Source organism: Jaculus jaculus, chromosome 9 (genome assembly GCF_020740685.1).
Source record: "Jaculus jaculus isolate mJacJac1 chromosome 9, mJacJac1.mat.Y.cur, whole genome shotgun sequence".
Classification (NCBI taxonomy): Eukaryota; Metazoa; Chordata; class Mammalia; order Rodentia; family Dipodidae; genus Jaculus; species Jaculus jaculus.
In genome coordinates, this window is record NC_059110.1 from 116,209,292 (window position 1) to 116,224,007 (window position 14,716).

Below are 14,716 nucleotides of genomic sequence, written 5' to 3' on the forward strand. Positions count from 1 at the left end.
AAATCCTCCCTGTTCTCTAGAAGGCGGAAGAAAATGAAAGTGCTAAGCACATTGAAGTATCTTCTGTCTTTGGTATCCTCTTATATTTGATACCTTGGGCATTGGCTTCCGTGATGATGATGGGGATGTATATATGTGTGTATGCAGGTATCTGCACATGTGGAGGCCAGAGGATAACCTTAGGTGTCATTCCTCAAGAACACTGAGACAGGCTCTCACCAATTAGGCCATACTGGCTGGCAGACAAGCTGTAGGGATCCTTCTGTCTCTACCTCTTCATCCCTGGGAGTGCAGGTGCATGTCACCAGGCCTGGCATTTTAATTGAATACTGAGGGTTAAACTCAGATAGTCATGTGTATATGGCACTTTACTGACTTGGCTATTTCCCCAGCCCAGGCAGTGACTTTTTACCATGAATCTCCACTTAGAATAAAGTGTTTCTTGGCTGGGGAGGTGGTTCAGTGTTTAAATACGCTTTCTTGAAGGTGTTTTGGTTTTGTTTGGTTTCATTGGTTTTAGTTTTTCAAGGTAGGGTCTCACTCTAGCCCAGGCTGACCTTGGAATTCACTATGTAGTCTCAGGGTGGCCTCAAACTCATGGCAGTCCTCCTGCCTCTGCCTCCCCAGTGCTGGGATTAAAGGCGTGTGCCACCACGCCCGGTGTTGCTGTGTCTTACAATATGTACTTGAGCAGGAGGTTGCTTTTATGATTGTGTATTACATTCCTCCACTGCTAGATTGTATCTGCTTGGCTTGCCTTTGTTTCTAGCCCTGTGCCTGGTATGTAGTAGGTGCTTGGTGCATTTTTATGGAATGAAAGTGCTGCCTAAGTTCCATATCTGCTCTGGATGTTGTTTTCAGGTACCACATTGAGGTGAACCGGGTTCCTGCTGGCAACTGGGTTCTTATTGAAGGTGTTGATCAACCAATCGTGAAGACTGCAACCATTACTGAACCCCGAGGCAACGAGGAGGTACTGTTTCTGAAGAGAATGGTAGGCTGGCTTAAGCTAGAGGGAGACAAAGAACCATAGTCATGTGAGCTAACAAACATTGAAACTCAAAGGGTCCTGTCTCAGAATCACATCCCTGCTGAGGTCCCAACACAGGCTCAACTTGCTAGTTCTCATCTTGCTACAATCTCACGTCAGCTCAGATGCTAGGAGTTAGGTTTGCCTTTTATTTTATTTTATTTTATTTTATTTTATTTTATTTATTTATTTTTTTTTGTTTTCCAAGGCAGGGTCTCACTCTAGCCCAGCACAGGCTGACCTAGAGCTCACTGTGTAGTCCCAGACTTGCCCTGAACTCATTACTCTCCTCCTATCTTAGCCTCCCAAATTCTGGGATTAAAGGTATGTACCACCATACCCAGCTTCCTCTTGTTCTTTCTAGCCTCACTCTGCCAAAATGCCTGGGCTCTTCATGCCCTCCTCCCCAATATTGCTATAGGTCCCAGGCAGGGAATGGTTGACCCTAAACAAGTCCTCAGCTTCTCTCTTAGCCTTCTGTGCCTACTCAGTTTTCACTCCTGCATTTTGGGTCTTAGGCTCAGATTTTCCGACCCTTGAAGTTCAATACTACATCTGTGATCAAGATTGCTGTGGAGCCAGTGAACCCTTCAGAGCTGCCCAAGATGCTTGACGGCCTGCGCAAGGTCAACAAGAGCTATCCATCCCTCACCACCAAGGTATGCCAGGACCTGCAGCAACGGCCAGGTCCTTCTTACCTAGCTTACTGCTCTGTGCTCTGTAACTATGCCATGTCCATCAGGCATACCTATTCTATTGCTTCCCTAAACCTGCTTTCAGAACAACCCCACCTGTTACTGTCACATGAGGGCTGGACAAAACACAAGTGTGTGCATACACACATGTGTTTCCTTAAATGTCATAGCGGGGTGTGGTGACGCACGCCTTTAATCCTAGCACTCGGGAGGCAGAGGTAGGTAGATCGCCCTGAGTTCAAGTCTATCCTGACACTACATAGTGAATTCCAGGTCAGCCTGGGCTAGAGTGAGACCCTATCCCAACCAAAACCAAAAAAGTCTTTAGATAGTATAGAATAGGGAAGCACACATTTTGAATTGATTTTCTAGAAAAGTGAAAAAGCCATATATGGTGGTGCATTCCTGTACCCTAGCATTTGGGAGGTGGAGACAGAATGATCAGGAGTTTACAATCAACCTGGGCTTTAGGAGGCCCTGTCTCAAAAAATTAAAAACACACACACACACACAGAAGACAAAGTAAAGTGATTCCAGGGCTGGAGAGAGGGCTCTTGCCTGCAAAGCCTAAGGACTCAGGTTTGATTCTCCCAGTACCCACATACAGCCAGAAGCACAAGGTGGCTCACACATCTGGAGTTGGTTTGCATTAGCTAGAGGTCCTGGCATGACCATTCTCTATCTACCTCTCACTTTTAAATAAATAAACAATCTTAATTGTTTTTTAAAAAAGAAGCTGGACATGGACGTGGTAGCACATGCCTTTTTTTTTTTTTTTTTTTTTTTCCGAGGTAGGGTCTCACTCTAGCCCAGGCTGACCTGGAATTCACTATGGAGTCTCAGGGTGGCCTTGAACTCACAGCGATCCTCCTACCTCTGCCTCCCGAGTGCTGGGATTAAAGGCATGCACCACCACGCCCAGCTAGCACATGCCTTTAATCACAGCACTCAGGAGACGGAAAACTCAGGGGAAAAAAAGTGATTCTGATCTTTTTTCATGCTTGAACCTGCCAGCAAGATATTTCGGAATAGCTAGTATGGAGAGATAAAGGGCTAGCTTATGTCTGTGGACATGAGTGGAAGTTTTTCCTAACTATCCAAGGTAAGAAGCTCATGCCCAGCAATTCTGTGCTGATTGGTCCTGGCACTTGGAGAACCCACTGGTTTGGAGGTGCTTTCCACTGGGCCCTTGTTTTGGGAAAAGAATCTTGCTATGTGGCCCTGGTTGGCCCAGAACTCTGTAGATTAGGCTGGTCTTCAGCTTGTAGTCATCTTCCTGCCTGTATCCCAAGTGTTAGAATTTCAAGCAAACATTACCATGCTCAGCTTTTTCTTTTCTTCTTCTTGCCTTCCACTGAGCTTTCTACCCCCCTCCCTCCCCCAGGGAGAGAAGTGGGAGAGAGAATGAGAATGGATGCATGGAGAGAGGGGGAATGGGCTTGCCAGGCCCTCTTGCCAGTACAAAGGAGCTCTAGATGCATGTGCCATTTTGTGAATCTGGCTTTATGTGTGGACTAGGCATTTGAACCTTAGCCACCAGGCTTTGCAAGCAAGTACCTTTACCCACTGAGCCATCTCTTCAGTCCCCAACTGAGCCTTTTTGAAGAAGATGAAGTAGGGGAGTAGTCACTGTGTCTGTTAGTGAGTCAAGGCACCCGCTCTCAGGTTCCGCCTTGTTTTGTTTACATCTGTTACGGCTTGCAGGAAAGTCCAGGTCGTGACCTATGACTGTTGTTTCAGGTAGAAGAGTCTGGCGAGCATGTGATCCTGGGGACTGGCGAGCTATACCTGGACTGTGTGATGCACGATCTACGGAAGATGTATTCAGAGATAGACATCAAGGTGAACATGCCCTTTCCTTAGGCACTGCCTGGCCAGGAGCCCCCTGCCAGCTCCAAAAAGATGTTCGAAGTAGCAAACCCTGGATGCCCCAGGGGAAGAGGGTTTCTTTGGAGGAGACCCGTTTGTATAAAGCACTTTCTTTTGCTCCTTCTGGGGAAAGTTTTATAAAAGTGGCTTGTTCTGCTCACAGGATTGGCTTCAGTGTCATACATTTAAAGTCAGGGCTGCCAAGTCAAAGTGATTCTTGGTCCTTCATTCAATTTTTGTTTGGTTTGGTTTGGTTTTTCGAGGAAGGGTCTCACTGTAACTCAGGCTGGCCTCGAACTCAGTTTTCCTCCTACCTCTACTCCCAAGTTCTGGGATTACAGGTATGCACCACCACACCTGGCTTGGTGCTTCATTAGAAAAAGAACTGCCCAGAATGTGGTGATTACTCACGAAGTGGATAGTTTCAGAGGAAATGGCAATGGCTGTCATGAGTTTATCACCAGGTCCTGTTTTTTCTCCAAAGCCCTAGACTCTCCTGCAGATGTGTGCAGGGAACACTGGGTTTTCTGGAGTTGGGCATGGAGCAGGTGCCTGCTAGTGGATCTCCAGCATGCCACTTCTGTCAGGCAGTTGCGGGTTTCAGTGAAGGGCAGATGTTGGAGGCTAACTATAAATTAAAGCACTGATTTGATCCCCCCACCACCACCATTTACTTTTGGCTCAAAAATAGAATTTCTTGGGCTGGAGAGATGATGGCTTAATGGTTAAGGTGTTTGCCTGCCAAGCTTGTTTGAGCAGCTCTGTAACCTGCTGTTGCGCCTGTCACTTAGGTGGGTTAAGGCAGAGGAGTTGTCAGGGTGAGAGCAGTGGTGCTTCAGAAGTCCCTTAAGTAGGACCTTGTCCTTTGAACCAAATCAACTTTGCCTCAACAATTTTCTTTCTTTTCTTTTTTTTTTTCTTTTTGTTCCCAGGTGGCTGACCCAGTTGTCACATTTTGTGAGACAGTGGTGGAAACATCTTCCCTCAAGTGCTTTGCTGAGACACCCAATAAGAAGTAAGGAGGATGAGGAACAAGAGAGTACAGTAGGGGGCAAATATGAGCAGATAGTATAGATGTATGAAAATGTTAAAAAGAAAACTGTAATTTCATATCCTTTCTTAAAAAAATTATTTTTATTCATTTATTTGAGAGAGAGGCTGAGAGAAATAGAGGTAGGGGAACAGGCACACCAGGGCCTCCCAGCCACTGCAAACAAATTCTAGATGCATGTGCCACCATGTACATCTGACTTACGTGGGACCTGGAGAATTAAACCTGGGTCTTTAGGCTTCACAGGCAAGTGCCCTAACCACTAAACCACCTCTCCAGCCCTTTTTCTTTTTCAAAGCAAAGTTTCACTGCAGTCCAGGCTGACCTGGAACTCACTCCGTAATTCCAGGATGGCCTCAAACTCCTACCTCTGCCCCTAAGTACAGGGATTAAAGGTGTGTGCCATCATGCCCAGCCCTCTCTTTTTGTTTTTTCAAGGTATGGTCTGGCTGTAGCCCAGGCTGACCTGAAATTCAGTATGTAGTCTCAGGAGTGGCCTCAAACTCACAGCAATCCTCCTACGTCTGCCTCTCTCCCAAGTGCTGGGATTAAAGGCATGCCACCACCATGCCTACCTCCTTTTTTTTTTAAGGCAGGGTCTCACTCTAGCCTAGGCTGACCTGGAATTCACTATGTAGTCTCAGGATGGCCTGGGATTAAAGGTGTGAGCCACCAAACCCGGCTTCCTTTTTTGTTTTTTGAGAAAGTCACTGTGTAGCAGAGGCTATCCTTGAACTTGTGGCAGTCCTTAGCCTCTGCCTTCTAAAAGGTGTATTATAAGATGAGCCAGCACACTGGCTTATACATTAACTAAAACAAATTAATTAGAGAAAATGGGGCTGGAGATGTAGCTCAGTTGGTAGAGTGCTTGCTTGCTAAACATGCACAAAGCCCTGGTTTAATCCCCAGTACCACATAAACCAAATATGGTGACACATGGCTGTAATCCAAGCACTCAGGAGGTGGAGATAGAGTTTCAGGCCAGTCTGGGCTATATGAGACTCTGTCTCAAAAAGAGCCAGCACTTGGGACACAGACAAGAGAATCACCACAAGTTCAAGGCCAGTTGGGTTAGAGACCTAGCTGTATCAACAACAAACAACAAGAGAATGCGTGGGAGAAAGAGAACAGAGGGAAGTAAGCTGGGACTGAGTGTCAAGAGCGTTCTCCCTCACGCCCATCCCATCTCTGCTCCTTCCACAGCAGAAGTAGCAATCTCTTAGAGTTGGGGAAGGGTGCTTAGGATATTTGAGTCGACCCCAGCCTCTTCCTTCTCTATGCTGTGTATTCCTTTGTATTCAGTACTTCTCCCATGAGAAGTTTTACAATTGCCTCTTTTCTGGTGTCACCATCAAAAAATTTGCCTCAAATCTTAGGTGTTTGGTGCAGGGGTAGGGGTTGGTTTTTCAAAGTAGGGTCTCGCTGTAGCCCAGGCTGACCTGGAATTCACTATGTAGTTTCAGGGTAGCCTTAAGCGCACAGCAATCCTCCTACCTCTGCCTGCCAAGTGCTGGGACCACACCTTACTTCATTTATTTGTTTATTTATTTTTAGGCGAGCCCAACAGACTGGCCCTTTTTAAAAATTTTTTTTATTTATTTGAGAGAGGAAGAGGCAGGTAGAAAAAGTAATTGGGTATGCCAGGGCCTCTAGCCACTGCAGACAAACTCCAGACGCATGCGCCCTATTGTGCATCTAGCTTATGTGAGCCCTAGGAAATTGAACTGGGGTCCTTAGGCTTCGCAAGTAAATGCCTTAACTGCTAAGCCATTTCCTCAGTCCTGGCCCTTTTTTTTTAATGCGAGAGAGTAGGAACAAGAGAGAGAGAGGATTGGTACACCAGAGCTTCCAGCCACTGTAACTGAACTCCAGGCACACGTGCAGCCTTATGTGCTTGCGTCACCTTGTGCATCTGGCTTACATGGGACCTGGAGAGTCAAACATGGGCCCTTAGGTTTTATAGGCAAGCACCTTAACCGCTAAGCCGGCTCTCTAGCCCAGTGTTTTTTTTTTGTTTGTTTTGTTTTGTTTTTTATTTATTTGAGAGTGACAGGCATAGAGAGAAAGAGGCAGAGAGAGAGAGAGAATGGGCACGCCAGGGCCTCCAGCCATTGCAAACGAACTCCAGACGCATGCACCCCCTTGTGCATCTGGCTAACGAGGGTCCTGGGGAATCGAGTCTCGAACCGGGGTCCTTAGGCTTCACAGGCAAGCACTTAACCGCTAAGCCATCTCTCCAGCCCCAGTGTTTTATTTTTAATTAACTTATTTACTTGAGGGATAGAGGCAGAGATCATGGGCACCCCAGGGCCTTTTGGCACTATATACAGGACTCCAGATATATGTGGCACTTTGGGTCCTTCCTCTTTGCAGGTAAGTGTCTTAACAGCTAATACATCTCTCTAGCTCCTTATTTTTATTTTTGTTTATTTTGGTGCTAGAACTAGAACCCAGTACCTTGTGCATGCCAAGCCCATACTTTGTCAGTGATTCCTGCCCCTGGCCCTAGCCAGCCGGCGGGTGAGATGGAAGAAAGGGCTGCACCCTGATCCTGAAGCTTCCACTGACATCACTGCCTCTGTCCTTTCTGACCAGGAACAAGATCACCATGATTGCTGAGCCTCTTGAGAAGGGCCTTGCTGAAGACATAGAGAATGAGGTGGTCCAGATCACCTGGAACAGGTGGGAATGTGGCTCTGCCTCCTGGCATGGTCTCTATCTAGCATCACACGTCCTTCTGGAAAGTGATTGTGTGTACTCCATTTGCTGTTACCCTGAGCAGTGTGGGAAGGATGTGGCTACTAGCCCAGAAAGAAGCCCCCAAAGGAGATACACAGGGCTGCCTGACATCACCTTTTCCTCCTTTCCCCAGGAAGAAACTGGGAGAGTTCTTCCAAACCAAGTACGACTGGGATCTGCTGGCTGCCCGTTCCATCTGGGCTTTTGGCCCTGATGCCACAGGCCCCAACATCCTCGTGGATGATACACTGCCCTCGGAGGTACAGTAAAACTGATGGGAATCACGAGGTGTTCCATTAGCCCCTGCCCAAGTAGAAGAAACTGCAAAGTGCTCTCTTACCAGAAGGCATTTTGTATCTCCTGGTAGGGTGCACTTCTTCCTCCATGTTTGTTGGCTATTGTCAGGGGACTGCTAAGGAGCCTTCATGTTTCTGTGCAGGTGGACAAGGCTCTTCTTGGGTCAGTGAAGGACAGCATCGTTCAAGGTTTCCAGTGGGGAACCAGGGAAGGGCCCCTCTGTGATGAGTGTAAGTCACTAGCACCTCCCAAGCCTGTCCCTCAGGGCCCCTTGCACCTGGCTACATGAAGTGATGAGGAAGGGATGAATCCCTGTCTTTGACACCCAGCCAGAGAAATAGCTTGGTGTGCACTGGCTATCCCACGTCTTAAGACCAGCCTCTTCCCTGCTTCCTCCCTATGTTGGTGTCACATTAGGTATAGGCATTTGCTCTTTTTTTTTCCTGAGGGGAATCTCTCTTTGGGTATTAAAGAGTGATACCACAAGAACAAGGAGATTGGAGTAGTTTGGTAATCTAAGTTGGGCTACATGAAACCAAGTGTGTAATTTCTAGGACATATTTTATGTCCCAAAGCACTTAAAACAGTAGGAAAGTGCCACATGTCAGAGCATGGCCTGAAGCAATCAACAAGAACATGCTCAGACCTGGGCATGGTGGCACATGCCTTTGATCACAGCACACAGGAGGCAGAGGTACAAGCATCACTGTGAGTCCAGGTCGGCCTGGGCCAGAGCAAGACCCTACCTCGAAAAACAAGCAAGCAAGCAAGCGTGCTTAACTGCTGACTCTTTGCTACAGGCCTTACTATATAAGTTGTGGCTACAGTATGGCAGTGATAGAAGATACCCTGCTACTCTCCCTTGTCCCTGTGACTAGCCCCAGAACCATTCCTTACACAGTTCTTCCAATTGTTTTCAGTGATTCGGAATGTCAAATTTAAGATCCTGGATGCAGTAGTTGCCCAGGAACCCCTGCACCGGGGCGGAGGCCAGATCATCCCCACAGCCAGGAGAGTTGTCTATTCCGCCTTCCTCATGGTAAGAGAGGGTGAAAGGGACCATCCTGCATCATTGGACAGAAGACTAAGGAAGGAATGGGCAGAGGCCACAGAAGGAGCCAGAAAGCCTGGAGACCCTTTATTCTCTCACTCTTTAACCATCCCCAAGCTGAGCCCTCTCTTCTTGCTCTGTTGCAGGCCACACCTCGCCTGATGGAACCTTACTATTTTGTAGAGGTTCAGGCACCTGCAGATTGTGTATCTGCTGTTTACACTGTCCTGGCCAGGCGCAGGTAAGCAGCATGTGCGACCCTGTGTGAGAGCAAGAGTAGAGTAAGAAGTCACTGGGCTCTCTGTGGGGTAGGGCAGCTCAACCTCCTCACCCTTTCGATCCCAGAAACCTACTGAGCTTGCATCCCATACTAAACCAGGAGAGGACTGAGGCAATCCCTTGATTCAGACTTTTTCTTGGGCCTTCCTCAGAAAAGTCCTGGGAGAAATGCTGAAGTTGTTGGTAGGGTCAGGAATTGCCCCTATGACTTATGCTAAGAGCCCAAGCCTCTTCTCTGTACAGCATGCCCGGTTTCTTGGGTGATGACTAGGCTAGGAAATACTCAAAAGCAGCAGAAGCCAGTCTGTTCCTTGCCCTTTTGCCTGTGTATGACTACGGTCTTGCTTGTCTTTTCTTTCTGTCTCAGGGGTCATGTGACTCAGGATGCACCCATCCCAGGCTCCCCTCTGTACACCATCAAAGCTTTCATCCCAGCCATCGACTCTTTCGGCTTTGAGACTGACCTCCGCACTCATACCCAGGGACAGGCCTTTTCCCTGTCTGTCTTCCACCATTGGCAGGTGAGAAAACCTGTCTGGCTTGGCCTCCTGCCTCTGTAAGACTGATCTCATGGAAAAGGGCCCTGTCTCTGATCCTGAGTCCTCAGGTACACTTAACCTGGATCATATGAAACCCTTTCACCTTCCAGATTGTCCCTGGGGATCCTTTGGACAAGAGCATTGTCATCCGTCCCTTGGAGCCACAGCCAGCTCCTCACCTAGCCCGGGAGTTCATGATCAAAACCCGTCGTAGGAAGGTATGTGCTCCTCAGGCCATTGCCATCCCTCAACGCTGAGGGGCCTCCATAGGAATCAGGTCTCTTCGTTTCTTCTTTTTAGAACTGTTTCCTAAGGGCTTTCAGACCAAAGATAGCTTATGAAAAAGTGCAATCTATACATTCCTCAGACAACCAGACTAGAGCCAAAAAAGACCAGAGTGCTGTGACAGTACCCTAAAGGTCCTGGGACGGCCTGCACAAGCTGTCCTATGCCACTGATCTTGAGCGGCCCTCAGATGAGCTCACTCTTGCCTCTGCCCTCATTCTCCACAGGGCCTGAGTGAGGATGTGAGCATCAGCAAGTTCTTTGATGATCCTATGTTGCTGGAGCTGGCCAAACAGGATGTTGTGCTCAATTACCCTATGTGAGTACAAGAGACCGCCACCCGTGCTCACGATGTGCTGCAGCTCTGGACTCGAGCTGGGACCTGTGTAACTTGGCCTTCATGCTGTGAGGGTGTCTGGGGACTACTACAGCCATCTTGAACAACCCAGAACCTCCAACCCAGAGTCCCAGTGAGAAAGGGGCAGCTGGCTTCCTGGTTCCTTCTGTGACCTCTGCCTGGCTCCATTCCCAAGGAACAGAAAGGAGCTTGGGTCCAGGGGGAAAGAATGAGAATGGGATGAAAGTGTCTGATCCCAAGGGGCGCTGTCTTGAGGATTTATATGGAATTTTATTTCTTACAAGTTCAAACTTAGCCATGGTTTGTAAATGAACAGAACATTCTGACCTCTGCCTTGGCCTGCTTCTTTCATCCCCCCCTCTGCCCATCTAGTCCTAGCACTTACATTCTGGACATGGGATCTCCCATGAGGCATCACTGCCTCTGCTCCCAGCTGCTACCTCCTTCCTGTCTGGGTCCCCAGGGAAGCAAGCAGCCTGTGGTGGAAGGAATGTCTGCTCCCGTGAGCCTTGAGGCCCCTTTTCTGCCCCCACCTTCCCGCTCCCACCCCAGGCTGCTTTGTGGGTGGACCTGAGGTGGCATAGGAGTTCACCTCTTTTTAGGACAGCACTGGCCTTGGAGTTGGAGCCCAGAGCCCTTTGGTTACCCCCCTTTGCTTTGGCTACCCAAAGTCACCCATCAGCTGTCACATTTTCTTTGCCCATGAGTAAGACACTTGACTCCTCAACACCGCTTTATTAGGCACATAGAGAAATGCAGTGATTGGGCTGCCCCACCCCTTAGGAGTCCTGCTTCTCCCCAGCATCCTGGGCTGTCCTCTTGCTATAATCTCTGTACATTGTGTACACAGTGCCTGCACAAGGGAGAAGAAATGTCTCTTGGTATCTGATGCCACACCTGTCCTCCCTCCAGGCTCTCCCGGGTGTCCCAGTGGCTCCACTCTAGCCATTCCCTTGAGAGCCCAACTTCCCTACTCCTCTTTCTGCCCTGGGGAGCAACTTGTAGCCTGAGGTGTAGTTACACGTGGGGCAACAGGCTCAGAGAGACGGAGCAGCTTATGGTCAACAGCAAGTAGCTGCTGGTGGGAAATCCACCTCATGTTCTGCTTTGCTTTTCTCACACTTAGAGCAAACCCAGGAAATGTACTGTGCACTGTCCCACCAGTTAGGGGACAGGTGACCAGTGGGAGACCCTGAAAAGGCCACACTGCAGGGGTTCATCCAGGACTTGTTGGGAAGCTGGAGTTTATTTATAGAACTCACTCTACCCAGCGTGCTTTGTGTTGCCCACCTCCTGTGACCCCCCCAACAAGCTGCTTACCAAGCATGATTGCACCCACGGCACAGGCCTGCGCTGCCACTCGGGTATGAATCAGATGTAAGGACAACTTGGTAGAACCGCGAGCCTTCAGCCGGTAAAGCCTGTATGCCACCACCACCAGGCAGCCTCCCAAGCCTGCGGGCAGAGAATGTCTCCAAGCTCAGGGTTCCCTGGTGAGCGACAACCTCGCTGGACAAGGGAGCTAGGTGTCTGGATAAGCTGCATGGTGGACAGCTTTGGAACATTGAGTTGTTGCCTTCCATGGCATTCTCAAAGTGCCTGTGACCCACTCATGAAGCCCCTTTCCCACAGACAGACAGCCCATCTTCATGATTGCACACCCACACCTTTGCTCTGCCAGCTCCCACCTCATGCTCCTGCTGTCTTCCTCTTCCATTCTGCCCATGCTGAGGTTGGTTCTGGAGCCATCTCCCCACATCCCTTACATGGATTTGGCTGTCACCTCCATGTACCCAGACCACTGCAAGGGTTTGTCCCTCGTGCAGTGAGTGGACCCTTGAGCTCTCTCATGCCTCATCTTTGTTTTTTAATATATTTTTTAAATATTTATTTAATTGACAGAGAAAGGGGGGTAGAATAGCCGTGCCAGGGTCTCCAGCCACTGCAAACAAACTCCAGATGTGTGTATGCACGTGCACCTGACTAACGTGGGTCCTGGGGTATCAAACCTGGGCCCTTTGGCTTCACAAACAAGTGCTTAGCCGCTAAGCCTTCTCTCTAGCCCTCATGCCTCATCTTTATGAAAGGACCAGAAGGCCTCTACCCCAACCCTGTTCTTCCCTCACTCACCTACTGGCACTAGTGGAGACTCCCTGGTCTTCCTTAGGAACTTCTCAGACAAGCTGTCGTCCTCCGGTGGCACCCACCAGCCTTTGTTAGCAGACATGATCCTGGATTCCGGTGTTAGTGGTTGGGACACCTAGACTTCAGCCCAGTCCTAGAAGGAGGTAGCCCACAGTAGGAACTCTTGATTCTTACTCTGGGGAGAGGATTACCTCGTAAGATCTGCTTACCATGTCTAGCACAAGCCTTCACTTCTCAGGATGTCTCTTACAGGTGTCCTGTTTCAGCTGTCTGGGCCACTCGTGGCCAGTTTCTTCATGTCCTCCTAACACTGTCTCTTCCCCAGTTCATTCTGACTTGACCAGTCTCTGCTTCCTCCTCCCTCTCCTCATCCCAATGGGTGTGATCCTTGTGCCAAGAAAAATAACTGGAAAAATCCACGAAGAATACTGGGAGAACAGCTCTTGAATCTTGCAACAACCCCCCCCCCCCCTCGCCCCAATCAAGGACAGTTGGTCCAGAGGGAGCTACAGAGCAGAATCTGGCCCCAGGGAGCCAGAGCCATTCCAGACAGTTACAGCATTGGTTACCAAATCACCAGAGGCAAGTTTCAATGATGTTGATTCGGGTATAATTTAGCATGTATTTTACACACTTAATATTAAAGGAACAAATTCTAGTCCTTGAGCTGTTCCCCAACCTGCTACCACCATCCGCTTGCAAACTTCTGTGTCTGCTCTGATCAGATCAAGATAGAGGCCTGGTCCCCACAGCAGGGGTTCTGCCAGCGGGACATCTGAGTCCAACCACCAGATAAATGCTTCCTGCCTGGGTCAACTTTTCCCTGGTGTCCCCACTGGTTCTCAGCATACTGGTGCTACCCTAGCATGTGGGTGGCTGTAAAGTGGAGAGGGAGCAGCTGGGCCAGGGCTCAGCTTCTGCTGTTTCCTGAACTGACCAAGAGATGATGTCACTTGCTGTCAGGAAGCAGTGACTTGGGCATGATGGGGTCTTCAACGTCAGGAAAGAAGAGGAAGGAGAGGGGTTGGAGAGATGGCTTAGCCGTTAAGGCACTTACCTGTAAAGCCAAAGGACTCAGGTTTTATTCCCCAGGACCCACATAAGCCAGATGTACAAGGTGGCACATGCATTTGCAGTTCATTTGAAGGGCTAGAGGCCCTGGCAGGCACATTCTCTATCTGCTTCTCCCACCCCCCCAAATAAATAAAATATTTAAAAAAGAAAAGAGCCTGGCATGGTGGCGCATGCCTTTAATCCCAGCACTTGGGAGGCAGAAATAGGAGGTTTGCCATGAGTTTGAGGCCATTTTGAGAATACATAATGAATTTCAGGTCAGCCTGGAATAAGACACTACCTTGGGGAGAGAAGGAGATGGAACAGGGTATCTGCTGACTTACAGGTGCTGGAGAATAGTGTTAGAGCAGATGTTGTGGAGCCCTTAACTGATGTAATCCCTATGTCCATGGGGCTGGATGGGACATGGGCTTGGTGTGAACTACATGGTGAATTATAGGTCAGCCTGGGCTTGAGAGCGAGCCTACCTAGAAAAAATAAATACTAACAATAGCCAAACAACAGGGAACCCAGGCAAAAAGAACTACTTATACCTTAGGTTGGAATTCCAGATCCACTCACAGTGACACCTCCAGCCAGGCAGCTGGAAATCCAAGAAGTTTTGATAAAACTGAATCTACTGGGGGACATCCATTCGAACTACCACAAACGAAAAAATAAATAAAATTTTAAAAGATGCATGCCTTGAATCCCAATATTAGGGGTCGTGGTGGCACACACCTTTAAAAAGCAAAAAAGTAAAAGGGGCCAGGCATGGTCCCATCCAGTATTTGGCAGGCAGAGGTAGGAAGGTGTCAGAAGAGGTCAGCCTGGAACTAAAGTGAGTTCCAGGTCAGCCTAGGCTAGATTGAGACCCTACTTCAAAAAGCAGAAGAAAAAAAAATAAAGGGGATGTGTGTAAAGAGAGGGCTGAGGATGTAGCTCAATGGGAGAGCACTTGCCTAGCATTTTGCCAGGCCCTCGGTTCAACCGCAGTACTGGATGGGGAGGTGGGAGTCCCTTCTGGATAGAAGTCGCATCCAGGAGTTTGAAACAATTAAGACTTCCCTCCGCTGGGCATGGTGGTGCACACCTTTAACCCCAGTACTTGGGAGGCAGAGGTAGAAAGATTGCCATGAGTTCAAGGCCACCCTGAGACTCCATAGTGAATTCCAGGTCAGCCTGAGGTAGAGTGAGATGCTACCTTGGGGGGGGGGGGGAACACAAAAAAACTTCCCTCCTATAGCTAGAGCCCTTGATGCTGGGTGGATGGGGAGGGCGGTCCAGGAACAACAGTGACCTGAGACAGTGTCTTTCTTTGCCAG

General features: G+C 48.8%; 2 protein-coding genes across 2 annotated transcripts in view; one reads left to right on the forward strand and one right to left on the reverse strand.

Annotated features, from left to right (window-relative positions):
- The window catches only part of Eftud2 (elongation factor Tu GTP binding domain containing 2), a 61,750-nt gene extending 51,231 nt beyond the window's left edge, over positions 1–10,519 (forward strand). Inside the window, exons 17-28 of the mRNA XM_045158512.1 lie at positions 862–973; positions 1,549–1,689; positions 3,466–3,567; positions 4,527–4,609; positions 7,241–7,327; positions 7,518–7,644; positions 7,824–7,911; positions 8,602–8,720; positions 8,879–8,973; positions 9,379–9,532; positions 9,661–9,768; positions 10,063–10,519. Coding sequence (XP_045014447.1) covers positions 862–973; positions 1,549–1,689; positions 3,466–3,567; positions 4,527–4,609; positions 7,241–7,327; positions 7,518–7,644; positions 7,824–7,911; positions 8,602–8,720; positions 8,879–8,973; positions 9,379–9,532; positions 9,661–9,768; positions 10,063–10,158 — 1,312 coding nt within the window. The 3' untranslated portion in view covers positions 10,159–10,519. The remainder of the gene's footprint in view (positions 1–861; positions 974–1,548; positions 1,690–3,465; positions 3,568–4,526; positions 4,610–7,240; positions 7,328–7,517; positions 7,645–7,823; positions 7,912–8,601; positions 8,721–8,878; positions 8,974–9,378; positions 9,533–9,660; positions 9,769–10,062) is intronic.
- Positions 10,520–10,913: 394 nt separating this feature from the next.
- On the reverse strand, positions 10,914–12,659 carry Higd1b (HIG1 hypoxia inducible domain family member 1B). The gene is made up of 4 exons (XM_004655732.2): positions 12,548–12,659; positions 12,324–12,471; positions 11,514–11,648; positions 10,914–11,046 (listed from the first exon to the last, which is right to left on the reverse strand). Exons 2-4 carry the CDS (start codon positions 12,418–12,420, stop codon positions 10,973–10,975), a joined length of 306 nt encoding a protein of 101 aa, XP_004655789.1. The 5' UTR covers positions 12,421–12,471; positions 12,548–12,659; the 3' UTR covers positions 10,914–10,972.
- Between the last annotated feature and the right edge of the window lie 2,057 nt (positions 12,660–14,716).